Source organism: Anoplopoma fimbria, unplaced genomic scaffold (genome assembly GCF_027596085.1).
Source record: "Anoplopoma fimbria isolate UVic2021 breed Golden Eagle Sablefish unplaced genomic scaffold, Afim_UVic_2022 Un_contig_8556_pilon_pilon, whole genome shotgun sequence".
In the NCBI taxonomy this organism is placed as follows: domain Eukaryota; kingdom Metazoa; phylum Chordata; class Actinopteri; order Perciformes; family Anoplopomatidae; genus Anoplopoma; species Anoplopoma fimbria.
The window spans coordinates 1-27,500 of record NW_026553263.1 but is presented as its reverse complement, the minus strand read 5'-3'; the positions used below and the strand labels follow the sequence as shown (position 1 = coordinate 27,500).

At 42.6% G+C, this 27,500-nt stretch overlaps 1 protein-coding gene across 1 annotated transcript; it reads left to right on the top strand.

Moving 5' to 3' along the window:
* Positions 1-1,574: 1,574 nt before the first annotated feature.
* LOC129116416 (thrombospondin-type laminin G domain and EAR repeat-containing protein-like) lies at positions 1,575-16,601 on the top strand. Its single transcript, XM_054627318.1, has 15 exons — positions 1,575-1,656; positions 5,258-5,322; positions 5,415-5,576; positions 5,655-5,887; positions 6,177-6,267; positions 7,056-7,209; positions 9,876-10,007; positions 10,454-10,571; positions 10,674-10,788; positions 11,035-11,215; positions 12,891-12,943; positions 13,081-13,257; positions 15,282-15,460; positions 15,784-15,885; positions 16,448-16,601. Exons 1-15 carry the CDS (start codon positions 1,575-1,577, stop codon positions 16,599-16,601), a joined length of 1,998 nt encoding a protein of 665 aa, XP_054483293.1.
* The last annotated feature ends 10,899 nt before the right edge of the window (positions 16,602-27,500 follow it).

Below are 27,500 nucleotides of genomic sequence, written 5' to 3'. Positions count from 1 at the left end.
GAGGACATGGTCCAGAAGACGTCCTCCAGGTGTCGTAGTGGACTCACACTGGACCACAAACTGATCCAGGACCAGATCAGCCGGCTGGACGAACTCTGACCTTTGACCTCTGACCAGGTAGGATTCTTCTTTTGATCCAGAGAGAAAAGCAAAGAGGTTTGATGGTTTCAGAGTAAAGGTGTCCTTCTAGTCCTGGACCTTTATTTAAACTCATCAATAATCAAACTCATCCTGATGACACTTATTGATCCGATCAGCAGACGGTTTCATCGTCTCGTCCTCAGAACGGACACGTCCACGTTTTAACGTTGTGTTTAAGGTCCTCCGTTAAACTCAGCTGCTGTTTGACTCAAACTGATCGATTGATTTTGGATTTGATTGATTCCTGCTGACCTGAGTCAGGGACCTGGTCTTTGCTGTTTTAAATCCCCTCGTTGGTCTGAGGAGAGATTATTGATTATTCTAGAGGTCTACTGATGTCAGAGTCTCTGGTTTCTGTGTCTAAAAACGTCTTTATGATAATTAATATTAAGGTGCAGATATAAGTCTTTAGAGGAGGCGTGTCCTCATTCAGATGTTCTTTGATGCTTTAAATATGTTTACTAGAAGAACTCCTTTATATTAAACGAAGATGATCACATGATCCTCACTGTTTCTGTTATCGTCTCGTCATGTGATCACAAAGTTTATCTTTTAACGTCTGAACGTCTTCACAACATGAACTAAAGTAGAAGATAAAACGAGTATGAGTGTTTTTGATCAGATCTGACTGGGTTTCTGTTCGGAGCTTCAGGTCTTCAGTCCAGATTCAAAACTGGATCATATGAAACTAAACGACAAGATGAAGGTTTGGGAGTCTGAACTAAAGATATGTTAATGAGAATATGTCTTCATGAAACTTTACAACCAAAACTAGAGACTGAGAGCATTCAGACCATCTACCTTCTTTCATTGGTTATTGGGAAATATAAATGTTTCTGAGCTGTTTCCAGATCAGAAGTACTCACCATCTGATCACTGAAATATGCTTTTCTTTGGTAGATCTCCAAATGTCAAAAGTGTTTGATACCAAATCACAGCAGGACTTCTTCTATGGTGTTCCTCAAGGTTCTTGGAGTCTTAATGTTGGATTTATGATCATTTATATCAGTTCTACAGAAGTTAAAGTCTGTGTTATAAATGTTATCAATCCCAAAATTGCTGCAACAACTGATTATTCACAGCAGAGCATGAGGATGAGCATCATAAACTTCCATCATAATGTTCTAAGATTTATGACTTAATCTTCAGGTTCTCAGCTTCCAGAGGACGTACATCTTTTCACTGTGGCGTCTACTGTTGACCTGCCGTCCCCATAAAACACGGGTTTATGTGGGTCCCTCGGGGTTAAAGGTCAAGAAAGTCAGCGTGCATTATGTATTCATGTAGACGTGTTTGTTCCCAGACGTTTGAATAAACCGTTGACCAGAAGCAGAAGATCAGAAGCTCTCGGTGCACAGCTGGAACATGGCGGTGAGCGCCGCAGGACGAGGAGCGGACCGGTGAGGGGGAATCAAACCCGCGTCGTTGGCGTGATGTTAGCGTGTCGCTGCCTGCTGCTCACCGTGGTGCTGCTCGCCGCCGGAGTCCGAAGTCAGAGCTGGAGACCCTGTACAGGTAGGAGACGTAGACAAGTCCTCCAGAAACCTTTAATGCATTTATTATCAACATTAGAGGAAAAGCCACCGGTCCTCCTCCTGAGGCAGATATCATGTTTCAAAGACGTGTTTAGCCTAGCTTAGCACAAAGACTGGAAACAGGGGAAACTGTTAGCCTAGCTCAAGTAAAGCCTAAAACCAGCGCAGAGTCTCCACTAACCCTCCTGCTGGTTTACACAGAAACCTTTTATTAAAATCATGAAAAAGATCGGAAGATATCACACCAGCTGACTTTACGAGAAGAAAATCCACAAAAATATGTCTTTATATTATGTTTAATTTACGGAAGTGGGTTTTCACCAAAAGGCAATAAAAATGTAAAATATAAATCTTTTTTGAGCAATCAGATTAAGAAAGAGACACTTTTATGGGTTTAGCCTAGCTTAGCACAAAGACCGGAGGCAGTGGGAAGTGTTTGCCTCACTACATAAAAGAAGGGTAAAGAAAAGCTAACTCACACATTTAGCCGCCTAGCTTAGCATTTACTCCGCATTCACAGAATCAGGCAGACGGACGACACCAGGTGAACAGAGCGGCAGGAGGCCCATTTAACGGCAAACAGTTCACTATTTAAACGTGGGCGGTTCGTTATTTACTGAACAGGAGCAGAAATAAAATGTAAAAAGAGACGCATTAGCATTGGAGCTATTTGACCAACATCTCCAACGACTCAATGAGAGAGACAGACGGCCTCTTCCGTCCTCCATCGATCTGTCCTCTCAGTAAACATCACGACTGTGACATTAACACCAGTGTTCAGGATGTCACCGCCGTGTTTCCAGTGTTTCAGACGTCTCCTCGCTGCTTTGTGCTGCGTTATTTTATCCTTTGAAATGTGAGATCAGTTTCTGTGCATGTCGTCCCCTCCCTCCATTCATCCTCCATTCATCCTCCATTCATCCTCCGTTCATCCTGCATTGATCTCTCTGCAGCCACAGAACACACAGACAGCCTCAGAGGAGCTTAAAGGGGAATTCCAGCTAAAAACTAACATGGAGCTGCTGCCGTCAGATTAGAGACAAAGATTTGAACTCGCTCTGTGACTCTTCTTTCATCTGATTTCTGTCACCTTCCACATTTACTGATCTCTGTATCCCTGTCCACGAGGATGAAGTCCAGCAAGGGAAAAACGTTTTATAAATATAACTTAAGAATTCCAGCTGAATTTAGATATGTTACTCCCTACATCACTCCTACATTACTCCGTACGTTACTCCCTACATCACTCTGTACGTTCCGTACGTCACTCCGTACGTCACTCCGTACGTCACTCCCTATGTTACTCTGTACGTTCCGTACGTCACTCCGTACGTCACTCCCTACGTTACTCTGTACGTTCCGTACGTCACTCCGTCGTCACTCCCTACGTCACTCCCGTCACTCCCACGCTACTCCGTACGTCACTCCGTACGTCACTCCGTACGTCACTCCGTACGTCACTCCCTACGTCACTCCCTACGTTACTCTGTACGTTCCGTACGTCACTCCCTACGTTACTCTGTACGTTCCGTACGTCACTCCGTACGTCACTCCGTACGTCACTCCCTACGTTACTCTGTACGTTCCGTACGTCACTCCCTACGTTACTCTGTACGTTCCGCACGTCCTCCGTTCACTCCCTACGTCACTCCCTCCTCGTTACTCCGTACGTTCCTCCCGTACTCCGTACGTTACTCTGTACGCTCCATATGTCACTCCGTACGTTACTCCCTAAATCACTCCCTAGTTACTCCGTAGTTACTCCGTACGTTACTCCCTACGTCACTCCTACGTCACTCCCTACGTCACTCCCTACGTCACTCCGTACGTCACTCCGTACGTCACTCCGTACGTCACTCCGTACGTTACTCCCTATGTCACTCTTACATTACTCTGTACGTTCTGTACGTTACTCCGTACGTTACTCCGTACGTTACTCCGTACGTCGCTCCCTACGTCACTCCGTACGTCGCTCCTACGTCACTCCGTCGTCACTCCCTACGTCCTCCTACGTCACTCCCTGCGTCCTCCGTCGTCACTCCGTCACTCCCTCCGTCGTTACTCCCTATGTCACTCCCTACGTTACTCTGTACGTTACTCCCTACGTTACTCTGTACGTTACTCTGTACGTTACTCCCTACGTCACTCCGTACGTCACTCCCTACGTCACTCCGTACGTCACTCCCTACGTTACTCTGTACGTTACTCCCTACGTTACTCTGTGCGTTACGTCCTCGTTACTCTGTATGTCACTCCTACGTCACTCCGTACGTCACTCCTACGTTACTCTGCACGTTCCCTATGTTACTCCGTCCTCCTACGTCACTCCCTACGTCACTCCTACGTCACTCCGCACGTCACTCCGCACGTCACTCCGTCACGTCACTGCGACGCTACTCCGTACGTTCCGTCGTTCCGTACGTTACTCCTAAATCACTCCCTAGTTACTCCGTACGTTACTCCCTACGTCACTCCTACGTCACTCGCACGTTACTCTGTACGTTCCGTACATCACTCCCTACATCACTCCGTACGTTACTCTGTAGTTACTCCGTAGTTACTCCGTAAAACACTGCGTATGTTAATCCGTACGTTACTGTGTAAAATACGTGTAAAATACGTGTAAAATACTCCCTACGATACTCAGTGACTCTGTACGTACATTCTCCATACCTCGCTCTGTAATTTGTACATTACTCTGTTACTTTGTATTCTAACCTCATACGTTACTCTAACCGTACTCCCTCACTCTGCTCAGGGGATTCAGGAATTCTGTTGAGGAATTCTGTTTGTTTTTAAAAATGACCAACTTCTTAGAAATCCCTTTAAAAATGTAAATGTCAAACATTCAGTGTAAAAAAGTGCTGGATGGTAATGTTTACTCTGACTGGAAAACATGACATCATTATTACAGGAACCTGAGCTTCCAGAAGCTGATCTCTGTGAGCTGACACACCTCTGGTTTTATGTTTGGATCACTGAAGTCACAGGTAGACGAATGAAACGAACCCTGAGGTGATAATCTGATAAAAAACAAACTCTGCAGAGCTGAAGTGTTAATCTGTTAGTGATCTCTGATCTGAGAGCAGATAGAGACTGATATGGAGCTGATCACATGAGAGACACGCTTATCAATCACAGTAAGAGGAAAACGTCCCGTCAGGAAGAGATCCCATAAAACCAGCTGTTGTTGATGTGCACTGATGTTATCTTAACATGGCTTCACTGAGTTTAAAATACTCTCTGATTAACAGTCTCACAGATTTAAACTCCCACTCTGTCTGTCTCTGTAGCGTCGTTTTCATTTGTAGCAGCTCTGCTTCAGATGCATCTTGTCGCAGATGACAGTGGAATCACATTAATACATTTAATTAACATTTAGCTTCACTCGTTTGTGAGGAAAACAATGAGTCTCATGCAGGAATCAGTTGTACGGACAGATCCGTAGCATTAAAGGTTTTTCATCCAGCTGTCTGGCATCTATACGGACAAAATAAAGAAAAGACAGATCTGACTCTTCTCTGTGAATACTGTGTGTTTAAAAAGTGTTTCTGAGTCAGGAGTCTCTGTTTCCTCCTCAGACCTGCAGCCTCTCGACCTGCTGTCCAGAGCCCTGCCCGGCCCAGGACAAGCCCCGCCCCCACAGGTAGGACAGGTGGGACAGGTAGAGTGGTTGATGAAGATAAGATTGATGACTGACTGCTACATAAACAAATGATCGAATCAATGACCCATCAGGTGCAGATGGTTCAGTCCAAAGGCTCCAGAGGTCTCCGATTGGTCGGCGCCGCGGCAACAGCGCTGAGTTTTCCCGCCTCTCAGATCTTCAGTAACTGTGACTACTTCCCTGCTGAGTTCTCATTGGTTGCCACCATCAAGATCCCGAGACTGAGACAGAAGGTGAACCGGTAGATCTGAGTAGAACCTGGTCTTGGTCTGGTTCACTCTGGTCTAACTTGTCACGCTCTCTGTTTCCAGAGGAATGAGTACATCTTCTCCGTCGTGGACGAGGGATCCGATTCGCTGCTGGTGGGGCTGCGAGTCTCAGAGGACCGCCTCCACTTCCTGTCCACGGCCTCCGGCGTCGCTGGGCGGAGCCGGCTGAGCTTTAAGGGCGTCGGACTGGACGATAACCGCTGGCACACGGTGGTGCTGGCCGTCACCGGACCGCACGCCACGCTGACCGTCGACTGTGGACTTCCTCTGGAGCTGTGAGTCCCCCTCAGGCCACATTAGACCGGTTCAGCCCGGTTCAGCTGAGTGGTGCAGTTCACTTCACTTCAAGTCAAACTGGTTTGGTCCAGTTGAGCTTGGTTTACTTTAGTTTAGACTTAGCCTGGTTTTTACTTGACTTTGGTTCAGTTTGGTAATCAAATCAAACTAAATAATATCAACAGTATAAGCCTGATTTGTCCCTGATGATTTCTAACACCACACAGACCAGTAGAACCCAGTAGAGACCAGTGAAGATAGGAATCTAACTGGTTTCCTGTCTCCCAGTAAACAGGTCCAGTCGTTCCCCAGCGCTCTGAGCACCAGAGGGTCCAGGTTCTTCATTGGCAGCAGGAGGAGGTTGAGGGGCCGCTTCTCTGTGAGTCTGTATTCAGGATCAGGACTTCAGACGGTCCTTCAGGGTCTTTACCTGAGAGACCTGTCAATCAGTGTGTAGCCCCGCCCTAAAGCATCCCCTGCTTTATGGTCTGTTTGACTCTAAATGGAGCATCATTTACTAAATGAACATCATGCTGTATTGAAGAAGACTTGAAACTAGAGATTGAGACCATAAACTCATGTTTACAATGTTTACTGAGGGAATAAATCAAGAGAGAAGTAGAGTCATTTTCTCATAGACTTCTATACAACCAGAGGAGTCGCCCCCTGGTGGACAGCAGAGAGAATGCAGCTTTAACACAGGAAGCTCTGACTTCTCTTTAAAGAACCGGAGGTTGACTCCCGGTAACGACTCCTTCAACAACCAAATGAAGAACAATCATGTGGCTAACATAAGATAAGATAAGATAATCCTTTATTAGTCCCGCAGCGGGGAAATTTGCAGACTTACAACAGCGTAGAGTAAAGTGCACACAAGAGACATAGTAGAAGAAGACAAGCTAAGAATAAAAAATAAAGAAATAAAAAAATAAAAATAAAATAAAACAAGCTCTGACTGATGTTACATGTTGGTCACAGAGGGAGGCTAGCCACAACAGCTAGCGTTGGCATTAGCATTGATTGTAGGGTCAGATTAGTTTATGTCGTTAACTTTAGCCCCTCAGACTTTCTCTGTCTACGAGTTTTCGTTGTGCCTCATCTTATTGTGAAATCACGTTAACTTCCTGTCTGCTGGTTCCGTCTGTTCCGTCTGTTCTGTCTGTTCAGGGTTTACTGCGTCAGCTGGTTCTACTTCCTGGTTCGGATGCCACGCCCAGACTGTGCCCGACCTCTGACCCCAGCCTGGCTGAGCTGTCGGTCCCCCGGGTCCTAAAGTCCCCCCCTCTTCAGCCCGACCACGATGGCCCAGTGTACCCGTACGGTGAGGAGGGGCTGTTTAAACCTGATCAGATCTGAGACTCACACTGATGACCTCTGACCCCTCACTGACCTTAACAGCTGAGAGCCGCTCCGACCCCCGACGTCCCTCTGAGGCCAGAGACAGTTGGCTCACTTTCATTGGGAGGACGGTGTGTTTGACGAGGGTTAGCCCGTAACATCACACACGTGTTCACATGTTCACACACATCTGAACCCGGATCAGAACCGTTGAGTGCTCCTCACCTCTCAGTGTGGGTGTTCAGGTTGTGATGGTATCAGGGATTCAGTAACCCGATCCACTGTGTGTGTGTGTGTGTGTGTGTGTGTGTGTGTGTGTGTGTGTGTGTGAGTGTGTGTGTGTGTGAGTGTGAGAGTGTGTGTGTGAGTGTGAGAGTGTGTGTAGTGTGTGTGTGTGTGTGTGTGAGTGTGAGAGTGTGTGTGTGTGTGTGTGTGAGTGTGAGAGTGTGTGTGTGTGTGTGTGTGTGTGAGTGTGAGTGTGTGTGTGTGTGTGTGTGTGTGTGTGTGTGTGTGTGTGTGTGTGTCCCACTGTTTGATGTGTGTTTCCAGTATAACAGGTGCTGACTACCTGCTACAGGTGTCTTCATGTTCTTGTTGCTGTTTTATTCCACTGATCCTCTGATGTTCAGAGGTCTGTGTGTGTCCAGGACAGAACCATGGTTAGCCTAGCTTGGCACAAACACTGGAACATGTTAGCTACTGCTAGCATAGCTTTGTGCATCCTAGCGTTGGAGGGCAGTCTCATAGTTTAATGTGATTATTGTGGCTCAGAATGACTCATTGTGCTTTGGGGCTGATCAGGTAAACTGATATCAATCTGAAACATCTGAATAATGGAGACAGGATTCCTCTAAATGTCTGTTGATGAGGTAAACCGTTAGCAGCCCGAGGCTCAGAGGTTGTGAAGTTCAGCAGACTGAACACTCGTCTCTTTGTGACTCACAGTTTAAATAAACCTGAATCAGGTGAACTGTCTGCTCACTGCTGAGTGCAAACACCACCAAGGAGACAGCATGCTAGCAGACTGAGCTAAAGCTAACAGGCCTCAGGTCATGAGGTCATGCTAACAGACTGAGCTAAAGCTAACAGGCCTCAGGTCATGAGGTCATGCTAACAGACTGAGCTAAAGCTAACAGGCCTCAGGTCATGAGGTCATGCTAACAGACTGAGCTAAAGCTAACAGGCCTCAGGTCATGAGGTCATGCTAACAGACTGAGCTAAAGCTAACAGGCCTCAGGTCATGAGGTCATGCTAACAGACTGAGCTAAAGCTAACAGGCCTCAGGTCATGAGGTCATGCTAACAGACTGAGCTAAAGCTAACAGGCCTCAGGTCATGAGGTCATGCTAACAGACTGAGCTAAAGCTAACAGGCCTCAGGTCATGAGGTCATGCTAACAGACTGAGCTAAAGCTAACAGGCCTCAGGTCATGAGGTCATGCTAACAGACTGAGCTAAAGCTAACAGGCCTCAGGTCATGAGGTCATGCTAGCAGCATGTTCTGTCATCTTAAAGCTCATTAGCTGACTGATGTGTAACGATGATACAGTCATCTGTCTGTCTGCTCATAATGAAGACGTGTGGTTGAAGGGGTGACGAACACCTTCATTACCTTCACGTCTTTAGCACAGAGCTGTCAGTTCACAGTCAGATACAGTTACTGATTAAATCCAGACGCTGAAATGATGAATGTTGTTTAGTTCTGTGTCACTGTGGGATTAATCCAAAGAAAAGGGGTTTTCCATCAGTGCACACTGTCTGCAGTGGAGGACGGTTAACGCTGAAATGTACTTAAGAATGTACTTTTAATGCCACTTTATACCTCTATACTGCACATTTCAGAGAGAATAGAAAGTATTATTTACTTTACTTTGGAAATTAGTTTTTCTTTTGTTTTCGTGTAGCCTGAAGCTATGTGAGAGTTTTTGTAAAATGTTTATTTACAAAATATGAGTCATGGATTAAAATTATACTATATAAATGTAATAGAAGAATGTTAATGTAATTTTAATAAACCACCTTCTTTTAGGAAAATTGTCAGTTCCCCAAATAAGGTTCTACTTCTTATATTGATTATTTTCATTATGTATTAATCTGCTGATTATTTCTACATTTAGCATGAAGTGAGAAATTGCGTCACAATAACAGAGAGCCCAAAGTGACACCTTCACAATGTTTGTTTTGTCCAAACCTCAACATGATTACTAATATATGGACATCATTAACATCATTACAAAAAGAGTAACGTTATTAACATATTTATTATAACATTTACATTATTAATGTTATTACTTAAACATTAACTTCCATTAAATGTTTTTAGAAAAAATATTACTTCATCCATCAAATAATTTCTTTCAATGTACTAATTGATTGATGGACTTATTGTTTCAGGTGTACTCGTGTAAACAGTTTGGGGAGTTTAATTTATTATTAAACATCATATTTTTTTTAACTCTTCACAAATTGTTTCTGTCAGAGGAATGCGGTGAAGTAGAAGTAGAAAGACTCAAGTAAAGTAAAGTACCACAGATGTGTAGTTATGTACAGGCCGCTACTTGAGTAAATGTTTACAGCTGTTGGACCCTCACACCATGAACTCTTCCTGAAGTCGTGTTCTTGATGTTGTCGTTGTTGTTGTTGTGTTTTAGAGGCGGAGGCCAGAGTGACTCTGGGTAATCCTCCCCCGTGTTCTGGACCAGAAGAAGGTCAGCTGTGGTTCAACGCTCAGAAGAAACACCTGTTCATCTGTGACGGACTTACCTGGAGGACTCTGCTGCAGAGTGAGTCTGCCAGTCTGGAATGTTACAAAGATTATTTTTAAATAATGTTTACATCCACATGAGGGAACAAGAGGAGTTTTAATAACAATATAAACTTGCAGTCATTTGAAAAAGAATCATATGATAATAAAGGTTTTATTTTGAAAAGGTCTTTGAGTTGATAAGTATTTTTTTTGAAACAGTCAAATCAATCAAATCTTGTCTCCATCACCAACGTAATGGACGAGAAAATCAGACAAATATCCGGAATGAAGAAGCTGAAACCTTTTAGAATCAAAACAGACCAACCAACAAACCGAACTGAAAACAAACCTCAAGCTGAAGTCAACGACATAAAAAACGTTTCTTTAACCAGAAAATCTTATCTTTCCCGTCAATTAAGGTTAAATTTTGTATCCTGCTTTTCCTTCATCCGTCCCCTCTACTGTCTCACATGTCCTCTGCAGATCAGGAGCGTTTGGACTACGTGGAGGACTACCAGGATCTGTACACCAGCTCAGAAACCTTTGACGTTGAGGTGTTCTCCATCCCGTCTGAAGGTCTGTTCATGGCTGCAGCCAACAGGTACTGACCCAGATCTGAGAACAGGACCTGATTGTTTGACCTCGTTAAGGTCTTCAGGGCATGAAGGACTAACCGGTCTAACCCTCCCGTCTCGTCCTGCAGGGACTCTCGTCCCGGTTCAGGTATCTACAAATGGAGAAACGGGTCGTTCCAGCTCTACCAGAACATCAGCACTCAGGAGGCTCGAGCCTGGAAACACTTCACCATCGGTGACCAGGTGAGAGCTGCTCCAGCTTTAAACCTCCTCACTTCACTTCTGGACCCAAAACTCCTACAGAGAAAAAAAAAAGAGAGGAGAATCTACTAATCAACAATAAGAAATGAAGTCTTGTTGATTTTATATCATAAACATTTTTTTTTAAATCTCCTCAGCTTGTGATAACCACAGACGTTTTTAAAGATGTGTAAAAACGGTGACTCATGTCGGGTTTTAGGACTCTATTGTTGTATTTTTTCTCATCAGATTTTCCTGGTGGTGGCGAACTCCAGGGAGGCGGAGCCTGAGCTGTCAGTCATCTACCGGTGGAATCAGCGGCGGCAGCGTTTCCTCCGTCACCAAACTCTGGAGACTCACTCCGCTCTGGACTGGGAGGCCTTTCACATCCACAACCACAGCTTCCTGGTGGTGGCCAATCACAGACGAGGTAAACACACGGGTCCAGGTCTTAGAGCCACCTCTGAGACCTGGAGGATTAGATACCAAACCTCCATAATCCCCTGCTCTGATGTTGATCAATAGATTCCAATCAATCATCAATAACTTGCTCACCATGTTATCAAAGTTTGGAGGTCAGGAAGACAGTGATTCAGCTCGGCTGTAGAGAAACAACCAGGATTATTCCTTTGATGTGTCTTCACTCATTTTCATGTGTTTTAAGGTTTTAACTAATAGGTATTAACATGTAATCACTTACATTTAGACGATAACTTTATAAAGCCACGCTCACAATTCTTCTTTCATTTTGCTGACATATTAAAGTCACAAGGTTTGACAGAGGGAGTTTTAGATATCGCTTTGTATCACTTCATAAATCTGAAAATACTCTCAACAGCCATAAGAAATCAATGTTCTCCACGTTATTGGTGATACAATGTTGTATAAATCAGGCTCTGAATGATTTATGAACAAACCCCTTGGTGAAAACCTTCAGAATATAGAGAGGAATGAAACTGTAAAGTTTGGTGTATGTTGTGATTGTTATCACACAACTGTGTGAGGAAAACCAACCTGTGGAGTTCCTCAGGGCTCCAGTCTCGGGCCTCTTCTGTTTCCAATAGAGCAGATTAAACAACAAAATATCTCAGCTGTTACAGACAGAACACAGATTTATATAATCAATTATCAACAGATCAATGAATGGATCTACCAAAACACTGTCCAGTTAAACAGAGATTAAATATGATGCTTCTTTAGCTGAAGAAACACCTGTAAAATGATCAAAAGCTCCGGAACAGCTACTAAAGGGTTGTGTGTGAATGAAAACTTAAGAAGTTAAAAGCTCTGTGAAGAGTTCAGAGAGTTCAAAGCTCGTATCTCCTCGTCTGTGTTGTGTTTTATTGAACCATTAACATCAAACACACCTCCACCTGCACATTCATGTGGTGTGTGTGTGTGTGTGTGTGTGTGTGTTGTGTGTGTGTGTGTGTGTGTGTGTGTGTGTGTGTGTGTGTGTGTGTGTGTGTGTGTGTGTGTGTGTGTTTGTGTGTTTTAAGTGTGTGAGTGTGTGTTTAAGTGTGTGTGTGTGTGTGTGTAAAGATAAAACACTCATTGATCTGAGCTGAAAGGAAGGAAAGATTGTTTATGATCTGACCATCTGAAAGAGAAACACAGAAAGAAAGAAAGTCAGCTGATGCAGGTGTACTGTGGTTAGATCACACACACACACACACACACACACACACACACACACACACACACACACACACACACACACACACACACACACACATTAAAGCAACAGTCCAACGTATCAGATGAAACTTTAAATATTTATTTAATCTACACCTAATAAATTAAAATAACAATATATCAAATTATATTATAACAATTATGATCATATTGATACAATGATATTGGTTAAAATCGATAATCCTTTTTAAAAATAATAATAATATGTTATGATGTTGTTGTGTTTCACCAACATCAGTAGGATGTACATAGTACTTCAGTACAACAGTTAATTGAATGCTTTGAAAAATAATGAAATAGTAAGAAATTATGATCAAAATAAAAATCACAATAACATTGACTGGCTCCTGAAGTGTCCCTCAGATTATTTCATTAAAGTGATTAAAGTGTCTCTGTGTCCTCAGCCAGAGACTCCAACCACAACATCCACAGTGTGATCTACAGGTGGAACCCAAACACAAAGGTAACGTTGTCCTCTTAAACCTGCTGTCCTCACAAACACACTGTCCTCTTAAACCACCTTCATTCTGTCTCATCCCTTGTCCTCTTCTGTCTCATCGTCTCTCCTCTGTCCTCCCGTCTTCCGTCCCGTCCCTCTAGCTGTTCGAGGTGAACCAGACACTGTCCACGTCCGGAGCGTATGACTGGGAGTTCTTCTCGGTGGGACCGTACCACTTCCTGGTGGTGGCCAACACCTTTGACGGTCAGACCACCACCATCAGCTCCACCGTCTACGTCTGGCTGGACGGCTGCTTCCAGACCTTCCAGAGCATCCCGGTGAGTGTCCGTAGTCTTTGTGATGTAGATCTGGAGGTAGCAGGTCTGGGTTCAGGATCTAGTGAGTCTGTTCCTGACAGGAGAGTCTCTACCTGTACAGGTGAGTCTCTATCTTTATGGTTGAATCTGACCCTTTACAGGTGAGTCTGTACCTGAACAGGTGAGTCCTTTCAGAGGCTCACAGCTGGGTGCCAGCAGCGAGCAGACAGACATGAAGAAGAGGATCATCTCAGTAATCTCAGTGAGTCAGACTTTACCAGACCCACAGCTGTCTGTGTGTTTAGGACTTAATGCTGACTGAAGTTTGTGGATTAAAGGGACATTCAGTGTCTTTGATGACCTCGTAGATCTTTTCTCTCTCAGCTGTGAGAACATTTACGTTTACTTCTAATCAAAACTTCTTCATCCGGTCTGGATTCTATCCATCTGCTTTTCACCTGGACAGGTTATCAAGGATCTGATTGGATTAGTTTCTGTGTTGTTAGTATTTTACTGAGTGTGTTTGCACTGAGACTTGTTTTGGTCTCGTGGTTGTTTTATCTCAGAGTCCTTCACTCCAGACCTGATCAGGTTCTCATAGTCTTCCTCAGCAGCTGGACTGAAGGAGATAAATGGAAGATGATGCTTTAACCTGCGTTTTGATGAAATATGGTCCGGTATCACTCAGCTGACCTGCAGCCTCTGAGCTGCATGTTTAAAGCTGATCATTATTAATTATGTTTCCTGCTGCTTCATTCACTCCTGTAATAACTCTGAAGGCAGGACGTCCTGCAGTAAACAGGTCAAACGGTAATAAAACTGTAAATGTGAAGACAGACGTTCACATGAAAGCAGTTCTTTAAAAAAATCACTTTCTGATTTATGAAAATGTCTTTTTACTTTTTCTGCTCAGTTAGTTCATGAGGCTGTGATTAAAAAGGAAAAGACACCCTCCAATTAAAACACAGGAACCATGGGAGTGTAATTAATGTGTGTGTGTGTGTGTGTGTGTGTGTGTGTGAGGGGGTTTCCAGCAGCAGACTGTTTGGACTCGTCCGTCAGTGCAGATCATCTCACTGAAGACGTTTATTGGATTTTTAAAAACCACAGAAAACATGTTAAAGCTTCATGAAAACCTTTAATTCAACTTCTGACAGAAACATTCGCAGCCAGAACTCATTAAACTCTGTTTACACCTCGTGTAATAGATCTACAAATACATCTCAGTTCACCGACTGCTGCTGACAGAAATATAAACCCTGCTGGCACCCTCTAGAGGCAGCAGGAGGCATTACACCCTCAACTAAAACACCCTGATGATTCCTCTGATTATTTAACTGAATAGGCTATAAAATGTGGAGGCTGGGGATTTGAACACACTTTGAGTCATGATTAATATTAGACACAAACTACCTGGAGGCCATAAATCCCTGCCATCGCCAGGTTGTTTTTCTTTCAACCAGTGAACAGGAAGTGACCATATATGGAGTGAGGAGGAGTGACGTAGAGACGCCGTATACGTCTCTGGTGTCGACCTGTCAATCAGTGTGTAGCCCCGCCCTAAAGCATCCCCTGCTTTATGGTCTGTTTGACTCTAAATGGAGCATCATTTACTAAATGAACATCATGCTGTATTGAAGAAGACAATGTTTACTGAGGTAATGGGCTGATTCAAATCTGAAGGGTTCATCCTCTGGAGAGGAGGAAGCAGATCAGGTAATTTCAGGACAATCTGATAAGTTATGGTCAGAACGTTTTGATACTTCTTGTGTGCACGTGGAGCCTGATGGTGGCGGTTGAGAAAAACTGGGATTCATCCTGTGGGGAACATGAATATCCACAGTGACTTTAATGGAAATCTGACCAGTCATTGTTGAGACGTTTCAGTCTGGAACAAAGTGCTTTGCGGGCTTATTGTAGAATAAAAACTCCTGGTCATGTTCCCCGTTACATCATGAAGTCCATGTTTGTTTTTAAAAAGTGAATCTACCTGGATGTGAATGTTTCCCGTCTTTGGTTACCTTCATTTATTCCTCCGTCTGCAGACGGTGGGAGCGACGGACTGGGAGACGTTTCAGATCGACGGCAGGTTCTTTCTCGCCGTCGCCAACAGTCAGAGGGTTTCCAACAGCGGCCCAAATCTCTACAGCATCAACTCCACCGTGTACGAACTCAACCGGCTCACACAGACCTTCATCCGCTTCCAGGATATCCTCACACACAGGTGACCCACCGGCTCTTTGCACCGGAGTTGCTGATTCAGTTGCAGGTGTTGTGTTTTAAGCAGAGCAGCAGGTCTATAGATTAGTGTTTGGCGCTGGACGAATCAGCCATCACATCGTTGGTTGTTTTTATGGGCAATTCAGTGATGTTTCATTATTTTATGTTGCTAATTTAATATTCTGCCTCGAAAGAAATGAACCAGTTGTTGGGCTGATGTTGGTCGGTTGTCCACCAAACCTCACTGAGCACAGAGACCAAGAACAACACTAACCGTTGTAACGTCCCTTTAAGGACACTGTGGTGACATGATGTTGTTGTTTTCAGTGCTGTGGACTGGGAGTTCTTCACCATCGGAGAGGAGAAGTTCTTGGTCGTAGCCAACTCTCATGATGGCAGCTCGTACTCTCTGAACAGTGTCATCTACAGGTGCGTACTTCCTGTCAGTTGGTTTCAGGTGTCTGTTGGTTTCTGTTGGGGTCTGTTGGTTTCTGTTGGTTTCTGTTGGGGTCTGTTGGTTTCTGTTGGTGTCTGTTGGTTTATGTTGGGGTCTGTTGGTGTCTGTTGGTTTATGTTGGGGTCTGTTGGGGTCTGTTGGTTTCTTTTGGTGTCTGTTGGGGTCTGGTTTCTGTTGGTGTCTGTTGGTATCTGTTGGGGTCTGTTGGTGTCTGTTGGGGTCTGGTTTCTGTTGGTGTCTGTTGGTGTCTGTTGGTATCTGTTGGTGTCTGTTGGGGTCTGGTTCTGTTGGTGTCTGTTGGTTTCTGTTGGTGTCTGTTGGGGTCTGGTTTCTGTTGGTGTCTGTTGGTGTTTGTTGGTGTCTGTTGGAGTCTGTTGGGGTCTGTTGGTGTTTGTTGGGGTCTGGTTTCTGTTGGTGTCTGTTGGTTTCTGTTGGGTCTGTTGGTTTCTGGTGTGTGATGGGGTCTATAAGTGTCTGTTGTTGAGTATTTTGTGTATTTGTAGGTTATTATCTCAGTATGTTTTGTGTTTTCAGGTGGCAGGGTTACGAGGGCTTCGTTCCGGTCCACAGTCTGCCAACGTTCGGCTGCAGAGATTGGGAATACTTCAGCACCGATGAAGGCTCCTTCCTCGTTTACTCCAGCGCCACCTCCAGGCTCAGCAAGGTCTTCAAACTCAGGACCTACTGAAAGAAACTCTGTCCTGCAGCTTCAGACTTCAGAAACACTACATAATACTGGTCACCTCCAGACTCAGAATGTCCTCAAACCAAAACAATTTATGATTTACCAACTTCATCACGTCATTATTCACATTATTGTTTTAATGAGCGAAGTCTTCAGGGTGTATTTGCTTCACAGCTTCAGCCTGTGGAAGAAGTTTCAGGAGTCAAATCCAACTGAGATATAGTTTGAGCTTTGTTCTCTTCAGGGAAGCTAATGATCACGAAATAGATTTATATATGAAGCACTTTTCTGAAACAGTTTATTTGAAAAGATTAAGTCATGTTAAGCTCAGCTGATAAGGACGCTGCCCTCAAGTGGGGAAATGAAAACATTTCAACAAGAACAAAGGACTCATGCAGGCTGGATGGGATCTTCTTATCTTAGATATCAGACTACCATTCAGGTTCACAACCATTAAAACCCTCTGAACATTTGTTTGAACTAAAGGGCTAAAGTGAAGTTCTATCATCCAGCGTATCATGTGACTTATCCCAAAGATGTTCACTTGACTTTTGAAGACACAGAAAACCAGCAAATGTTCACATTTGAGAACCTGAAACTGGAGAACGTTAAACAGTCTTAAGCTCTATTCAGACCGGATTTATGCCTGTAAGGGAGGTTAACCTGAACTCATCTAACGAAGCAGAATGACCAAACATGATCACTGAGGAGACAAAAACAATAAAAACACTCAGATGAAAATCCACTAAATCCACTCTAGTGTATGAAAAACACCTCAGCGTCCTTTGGCTGCAGAAAATCTCGACAAATCTCCTTTTGTGTCTCTGCTTCCTTCTGACTGAAATAACCTGAAGCCGGAAACATGCTGATGCTAGCAAACAACCTGCAGGTTCTGTTGTTTAAAAAAACTGACTAAAAATCCTCAGAAAACCGTCGTTATCAACAGTGTGACTGGCTTCAAGTAGCTTTAGCTCACCAATCTAGATAGCATGCTAACTGAAGACCTTTAGATACCGTTTAGACTTGGTACATAGAAAGCTACGAGAAACTACAAGTTAGCAAGTTAGCTGGCTAAGATGCTAACTGACCACTAAGTTCAGTCTCATTCAAAGACCTGTTTGTACGAGTTTTAGCTTTAATAGAGCTGGATGGGGACACACAGCTAATAAGCTATAATAGCTTCCTCCATTTTAAACCCTCCGACTCTCCGTCCAATCACAGCTCAGCTCTGTGAAGGCGGCCTGTTATTGGTCAACGCGTTGAATGCTGGTCGTCAAAGTTGAACTTTAAAAACTTCGTCCAAAGTTGTATTTGTCAAATCTGCAGATTGCTGCAAGTTCCTTTGAAATTAACTTTACTATTTTTAAAACGCTTTTAGATTTTAAACGCTGATGTGACAACATCCTTCCAATGGTGTATTGTCAGAATAAGAGTACACCTTATTTTGAAAGTTTCTGTGCGAAGCAAAAGTGATTTATATTTTTCACTTTAAACTGGAAGAAATATCATACGTTTGTTGTTTTTTTATAGATGTAAATTACTCATAAGCTATTATGAAAATGTTTATTCAAACTGCCTCAGATGTTTCTGATATTAAAGCAGAAAATATCATCATGTGATGCAGCGTGTTTCTGTACAACCAAAGAAAACCACAGGTTGACGGTTCAAACTGAATATTATCTGAATTGTATGTATGTTGAGAGTTGTGCTGTGCACTTGTAATTCATAATATAGATTTGTGTTGTGACTTTGTTATGAAATTCATCCAACGCTGTGTTTCTGTTCTCTTTTACACCACTAGAGACACTATTGGACCCTCAGGTGTCTTTTAAATATCGTCATGTAGCCAAACAGTAATTTATTATGTGTGTGTTATATGTTTGCTTAAAGATCCTAGATAGCTGCAGTTTTGGAGTAATAATATATTATTTTCATGATAAAACACTTGTTATCTGTGACAGAATTTATTATTCAGAATATTCCATCTTTATACAACTGTTTGTATCTTCATGTGATAATAAATCTCTGATGTTGTGATTTCCTGCTCCAGTTTACTTTTATTTCTGTTTCCATGTCAACCAGTTTTCTATGATTTCACCCTTATTTATATATTCATACATCATGACATGAACAAGTAGATTTAACCAGATTTTACAATGAAATCATTGTAGATATATATCTATATAATACAAATTAAATACTATCCAGTATATATATATAGTATTTTATTTGTATTATATATATATATATATATATATATATACAAATAAAATACTATATATACATACTGGATAGTATTTTATTTGTATATATATATATATATATATATATAATAAAATATAAATAAAATACTATCCAGTATGTATATATATATATACTGTGTAGTATTTTATTTGTATTATATATATATAAATATATTTATGTATATATATTTTTATATATATATAGTATATATATATAGTATTTTATTTGTATTATATATATTTATATATATTTTTATATATATATATATATATATATATTTTTTATTTTATATATATATATATATATATATATATATATATAGTATTTTATTTGTATTATATATATATACTATATATATTTTTATATATATATATATTTTTTTTTTTTTTTTATATATATATATATATATATAGTATATATGTGGCACATGAGGTAGAGCGCTTGACCCGTAACCACAAGGTCGGTGGTTCGAACCCCTCTACAGGCAACATGCCGAGGTGTCCTTGAGCGAGACACCTAACCCCAAGTTGCTCCCGGGCGCTTCATTGCAGCCCACTGCTCCTCCGGGATGGGTTAAATGCAGAGAAATAATTTCCCCATTGTGGGACTAATAAAGGCTTAATTATTATTATTATTATTATTATTATATACACACTATATATAATACAAATAAAATACTATATATATATATAGTATATATATTTTTATATATATATATATATATGTATATATATATACACACTATATATATATATATATATATGTATATATATATACTATATATTTTTATATATATGTATATATAGTATTTTATTTGTATTATATATATATACTATATATATATTTATATATATACTATATAGTATATATATATGTATATACACATATATATGTATATATATGTGTATATATAGTATATATATATATATATATATATATACAGTGGTGTATAAAGTACCCAAAAGCCATACTTGAGTAAGGGTGGCTTTACACGACAACGCTCCCGGGTGAAACCGACAAAATATTTTATCAGATGTGCCTTTCGTTTAGACGGCGACAGCGTTTTGGGGCTTAAAAACGCAAAAAAATGAACCCACCCTCCAGAGTGGAAATCTTAAAAACGCTCCACCGTCACGTTCCCGCCTAAAGGGTTGAAAACGCAAAGGTGTGCTCTGAGCTGACGTCATACCCATGTGCAGTACAGCCAAACACCAACAAACATCAGAATCAACATTATTTTAATGGCCACACATACAGGAAATTAACATGTCGGATTATATCCATCAGTCGGAGATTCTATCTGCTTTTATAACTATCCAGGAGTCATTTCAGCAAATAAGCCGAGTAGTAACACACATAACAGAACATAGAAGGCGCATTAATTACCTAGGCATAGGGCAATTGTTTGATGCTCCAATTGTCGGAGGCGAACCAGACAGGTGTGGATTAGACCCGGGAGAACCAGACAGGTGTGGATTAGACCCGGGAGAACCAGACAGGTGTGGATTAGACCCGGGAGAACCAGACAGGTGTGGATTAGACCCGGGAGAACCAGACAGGTGTGGATTAGACCCGGGAGAACCAGACAGGTGTGGATTAGACCCGGGAGAACCAGACAGGTGTGGATTAGACCCGGGAGAACCAGACAGGTGTGGATTAGACCCGGGAGAACCAGTCTATGGTGGGACAACTTTGTTCAAGGCGAAGTTGACGACAGAGCATGGCGTGAAAACTTTCGCATGTCCAAAGATTCGATTGTCTGGACTGGGAGGTCTCGTCTATTGACTCTACCGGCGGATCAGATGATGTAATGCTCGACTCGCTAGCACTATCCACGGTGTTGTTTACTTCAGCTGTTTCGACACCAGCCTCTATTGTGCTGGTGGCTGGCGACCCACCCCATATGTCATTGCATAAATCAAAAAAAAGTGAGATCACTCTCCCATGGCCACTCCGCCGTTGAGTATCGACAGCCTGCCTATATTTTGCCCGGACTCCTTTCAGTTTGGATCCGATTTGGGTTTTGCATATAGCCTCCTTCTCATGGGGATATCCGTCCCTCCAGGTATAGGATACTGACGCAGAGATTCGGTCCATATATCCACATATTTTGTCTGACAGGACTCCCAGTCCACTCCCTCTTGTGCCTTTGTGGCTTTGTAATCAACTGTTGTATGCAGCAACAGCTCAACCTCCTCGTCTGTCCAGACAAAGTTTTCTGTTCGCTTCTTTGCCATGTTTTGGTTTTCCGAATTTCGATTTCGCGCTAAGGAGAGAAGTAGAAGGACGTTTCAGCGCATGCGCGCTCTTGGTGTTGTTGTATGGCAGTGCTTCACAGCATAGATATATATAGAACACTAGATAAATATATATATATATCTATGCTTCACAGCACCACCTAGCCACCTGGCATGCATACTACATCAAATTTCACACATTTTTGCGTCCCCGTGTGCATGCAGATTTCCACCCAAAGTCGCTCGTCTAAACGCGAAATAAAAAGTGGGAACGCAACGCCACTTTTGCGGTTTGTGTTCAGATCGTTGTCGTGTAAAGCTAGCCTAAAAGTAAAGATACCTTCCTGGAAAATGACTCCAGTAAAAGTGAAAGTCACCTATTAGAATACTACTTGAGTAAAAGTATTAAAGTATCTGATATTTGCTGTACTTAAGTATCAAAAGTAATTTTCTGATATTAAATGTACTTAAGTATTGAAAGTAAAAGTACAAGTAAATGCTGTTAATAAAAAAGCAAAGGGTCAGAATTTTGAGAATTATGAGGTTTATTCTTTTAAGTGTTGTGGCCACCATGACCAAGGACAAGGAGTTGTGTTGAAAATAATTGGGTTGGCTGTGATCCATCCAGGAGCAACAATGTTGAACACAATGGGCAAAGGTTTTGCTCAAGCTGAATCTGCAATTGGGCGACTGCTACCATCATAACTCGAACAAAACATGATCAATACTAAAGCAGCACCGAAAGTAACAACCCAGTCATTACTTGAAACTGAAAAATGTCCTGTTCATCTTCAAAAGAAGTTGGTTTTCAAAATTGCGAGAATTCAGTCTTGCTCTTCTTGGGCTGAAGACGAGTCCTGCGATGCTAAATAGCCTTTCACAGGCCGCTGAGGCAGGTAGAGGTGTGTTCAGCTTCACAGACAGCTTGCACACAGCTGGGAAGGATTTCAGCAAGGTCATGTGATCTGCTGAACAGGCCAAGTATCCATCCAGTTGTTTGGTGCTGTCTCGTGCTTGAGACGACTGCAGGGCAGAGAAGAAGTCATCTTCATCAGATGAACTGGACCTGGTGGCATCACCTAGCTGCAGGGAGGGTTCTTCCATGTGCTGCTTGATGTAGTCCATTCCTGAAATATAGTGAGGGTGAAAATATAAATGATAGGATTAATACAACTTTCTAACATGTCATGACCCCAACCTAAGGTTTTGTACTAAATAGTTTGTTTTAATTTGAGGTTTATACATTTAGTTTCATGCACTGTCCATGCATCCATAATTGATTTGTGGATTTGCCAATATTACAAAGAGTCAAAATGTACACCCATACACTTATTGTTCACTATCCCCATGTTGTCTTACCCATTCTGATTGTGGCATCATCCTTTGTTAAGGTGGTGTACATGCTTTCTCTGAAACAGTGAGAGAAAGACATTAACGTTAGCTAACGTTAAGCTAGCTAACGTTAAGTTAGCTAACGTTAGCTAGCCTAACGTTAGCTAACTAGTGCTGCAATGATTATAGCTAAGATGACTCAAATCAACAAAGTCTCACAACTGTCAACACTTCCTCAGCTCACTAACTCGCTAGCGATCTGTCTACTACACTAATGTCTCATTTGATTTACGATAGCTAGCCAACGTTACAAGCCTAACATACACCATGTGTAGCTAAACTAGAAGATCAGACACCTCCCCACAGATATACTCCACCCTGTGGAAACACTAGATATACTCCACCCTGTGGGAAACACTAGATATACTCCACCCTGTGGGAAACACTAGATATACTCCACCCTGTGGAAACACTAGATATACTCCACCCTGTGGAAACACTAGATATACTCCACCCTGTGGAAACACTAGATATACTCCACCCTGTGGAAACACTAGATATACTCCACCCTAGATATACTCCACCCTGTGGGAAACACTAGATATACTCCACCCTGTGGAAACACTAGATATACTCCACCCTGTGGAAACACTAGATATACTCCACCCTGTGGGAAACACTAGATATACTCCACCCTGTGGAAACACTAGATATACTCCACCCTGTGGGAAACACTAGATATACTCCACCCTGTGGAAACACTAGATATACTCCACCCTGTGGGAACACTAGATATACTCCACCCTGTGGGAAACACTAGATATACTCCACCCTGTACCCTGTGGGAAACACTAGATATACTCCACCCTGTGGAAACACTAGATATACTCCACCCTGTGGAAACACTAGATATACTCCACCCTGTGGGAAACACTAGATATACTCCACCCTGTGGGAAACACTAGATATACTCCACCCTGTGGAAACACTAGATATACTCCAATCCTGTGGAAACACTAGATATACTCCACCCTGTGGAAACACTAGATATACTCCACCCTGTGGAAACACTAGATATACTCCACCCTGTGGGAAACACTAGATATACTCCACCCTGTGGAAACACCCTGTAACACCCTAAACACTAGATATACTCCACCCTGTGGAAACACTAGATATACTCCACCCTGTGGGAAACACTAGATATACTCCACCCTGTGGAAACACTAGATATACTCCACCCTGTGGGAAACACTAGATATACTCCACCCTGTGGGAAACACTAGATATCTGAACAGGTTTATGATAATCATGATAACTAAACATTAACGTTGCGGCTCATGGGATTAATCTTAATTTACCTCAATGTGTTTCCTGAGGTTGGATGGGGAGTGTTTGAATGCCAGTATTTCAGTAGCTTTGGGTAAGCATAAGAGGCACTTCATCCGGTACGATGAATCTTTCACTCCAACAACTGTAATGTAATGTAATGTAACATAAGAAAACATTTCTCACAGATATGTCCCGGGTGTTGGTCTTCGTCTCCACCGTGGTTTGTTGCGGGAGTAGCAGGTGCTTCCATCATGAAATCAGTCATCGCAGTGTAGTCGCTCGCTAGCTGGCATCCCGGGCATAAAAAAACCGCGGCTTTGAGAGCACGTGTTTGCGATTGCGCATTAACGTGATTAACCAGTGATTTAACTTGCTAGCTAGGACCACTGATTCACAAACCTGCTTGCTTGCAGTCTGTGTTCCACCACAGTCCCGACGTTGGTCTCATGAGTCATTTTTTTTCTAAAGATAGATTTGAAGTATATAGTGTAAAGGTTTTGAATGAAATGTACTATGATGTGAAGATTTTACTCTAAAGGTTTTGAATGAAATGTACTATGATGTGTATTCTAAAGGTCGAGAACCTCGTCTCTCTGTATGTTAAGTTACACTGTGTGGAGACGCTCCTTATGTCCTTTCATTCATGCCCCCACCTTTTGGCCCTCTCACACCTTGGTCCTTCCTCCAGACCTGAGACTCATACCCACCTTTTGGTCTTCTTCCTCTCCTTTGTTTTTCTACCTCTTCTTTGATATTCATGCACCCCTTTTGTTCTTCATACCTCCCCTCCTTCACCCATTCATTGTCAGGAGATGCTAACTCAGAACTGAGTCTGGCCACCCCGGCTCCCATATATACAGGGGTGAGCGGCCTGACTCGGGAGTTCAGTACTTTGCAGGCTCCCGGTGACTCTGTAAACTTCTGGCTCTTTCATGCAAAGAAATAAAATACCGCAAGGACATTTCATTTGTCATTTGATCATTATTTCAACGCTCACTGGGACTCATCTCGGGACATAGATAGTACTAGTACATTGGGTATTAGTATTGTAAATTGTATTGAAGTTTTGGGAAAAAACTTCCACCACAGTTTTGGCGTCACGAACAGGATCCATAGCAGATCGCCCTGAGGAGAAACTTCCAGAACAGTATGATCCAGGAAAAACAGGATGACTGAGGAACCAGGAAAGACGACCCTGGGCCATCTCTACTGTGATCCAAAGAACCTGATTGAGTCCACAAAGCAACAGATAACCGGGTGAGACGTTGAAGTTCTGATCTTTGATTTATGAAATAGTCATTAACAATTGAAAATAATTCTATTCTTTTGATGAGAGTAATGCTATCCTTTTGATGAGGATAAGGTATAACACAATTCTATTCTTTTGATGAGAGTAATGCTATCCTTTTGATGAGGATAAGGTATAACACAATTCTATTCTTTTGATGAGAGTAATAAGTTAAAAGGAGAACTGGAAAACAGAAATGGACGTTCAGATTAATTAGAATCTGAGTGTGGTAGTTTCTTGACCTAAGAAACATTGGTGTAAAAGTGACCGTTGTTCACACACAGTGTTTGAGAGAGGTGACTGCGCCGGAAAGCGTAACTCATTGTCTGTCTTAGCTTTATCTTGGTTAAGCTATAGTAACCTAGGCCTCACTGGGAAGCAGTGTTGAAAAAAAAAAAAAAAAAAAAAAAAAAATTAAGAAAAAGTTGTGTCCACACACCAGAACTCGTCGATTATGGGTTCCGGTAAAAGCAAGGCTCAGGTTTCTCCTCCTGAAGGGGGATGCATTGATGCCATGAGGTCCAAATATGGAGCAGGAAGTATAGAAGGTGTTATGATATGGATAAAAGAATATGGGTTTCCTCAAGGAGGATCATTTAGCAAAACTCAACTAGAGAAATTAGAAACAAAATTGAATGAAGTGGAGAAAAGAATGAGGGAAAAGAAGAAAATCAGAACTAAGGATTTAAAAAATGCAGAAGAACAAAGAAAGTGTTTGAAAATGTGGCAGGATGAAGCGGAACGTAGGGAAAGAAGGAAAGTATGCAAGCAAATGTCTAGAATCACTAGAGTCACTCCTAACAAAGACTCTCCAGACACAAATCTAGATACACCACCTTTTGCTTCTCTGTTTAAGGAACTGTCTGGTGTGGACCCTGATCTGGACACCCATCCTCCCCCGTACAGCCCTCCACCGACAGGACAGCAGGCCGAAGCCGAGGATGAAAGGAACGTCTCCCAAAGCAAAGCCTCAGCCCCTAAAGCAGGACCCTCCAGCTCATCCTCCCAAGGAGGGGGCTCAACCTCCTCTAAAGGGCAGGGTGAAGCCTGCGGAGGGCCCGCACCCGCAACAACTCGATCCAAGGCCAAGTTGGAACAGATAAAGTTGCTGCCTCAAGGACAACAACATCACCAGGTACAAGAACTGACAAGATGGCAACGACAAGAACAGCATCAGCATCAACCATGGCATGTGGGACGAGGGCAAAGACGAGGAAAGGGAAGGGGGAGAAAAAGTGCCCCTCCCCTTGCAAAAAACCAATGCTACATTTGCAGACGTTATGGGCATTGGGCATATGCCTGCCCTGATAGACAACAAGGCCAAGGAGGAGACGGGACAGGCAGCCACCATGAACAGGCAGATTGACATCAGGCTGTTGTAGAAGGGGGAGAATGGAGTGTGCAGAGACGGGAAACCACCCACCTACAGCAACTGAGCAGGGAAGTCACACACACACACACACACACACACACACACACACACACACACACACACACACACACACACACACACATGAAGAAAATACTTTGTCTACTGATTCAACACAGGACAGGTGTGAGCCAAGCGCCGCCTGGTTACTGCTCCGCTGAAAACACGCACACACACACAGACGAACGTCCTCGTTGGAACAAGCTCAAACGTGACGTGCAAGCGCAGTTCTTGTGTCACCACCGCGGGATCAACTCACTCCATCATGGAACGACCACAACCATGACAACGCAACCAACCAGATTCCACCCGGCTATTCAAGTGATACTGATGATAGTGACTCGGATGAAGAAGACGGTGTATGAATAATATGTATATACTATGTTTGATCAATATAATGATCAAAAGGGGGGAATGTAATGGAAAATTATATTGGTGTATGTTGGAAGTATATAGTGTAAAGGTTTTGAATGAAATGTACTATGATGTGAAGATTTTACTCTAAAGGTTTTGAATGAAATGTACTATGATGTGTATTCTAAAGGTCGATAACCTTGTCTCTCTGTATGCTAAGTTACACTGTGTGGAGACGCTCCTTATGTCCTTTCATTCATGCCCCCACCTTTTGGCCCTCTCACACCTTGGTCCTTCCTCCAGACCTGAGACTCATACCCACCTTTTGGTCTTCTTCCTCTCCTGTGTTTTTCTACCTCTTCTTTGATATTCATGCACCCCTTTTGTTCTTCATACCTCCCCTCCTTCACCCATTCATTGTCAGGAGATGCTAACTCAGAACTGAGTCTGGCCACCCCGGCTCCCATATATACAGGGGTGAGCGGCCTGACTCGGGAGTTCAGTACTTTGCAGGCTCCCGGTGACTCTGTAAACTTCTGGCTCTTTCATGCAAAGAAATAAAATACCGCAAGGACATTTCATTTGTCATTTGATCATTATTTCAACGCTCATTGGGACTCATCTCGGGACATAGATAGTACTAGTACATTGGGTATTAGTATTGTAAATTGTATTGAAGTTTTGGA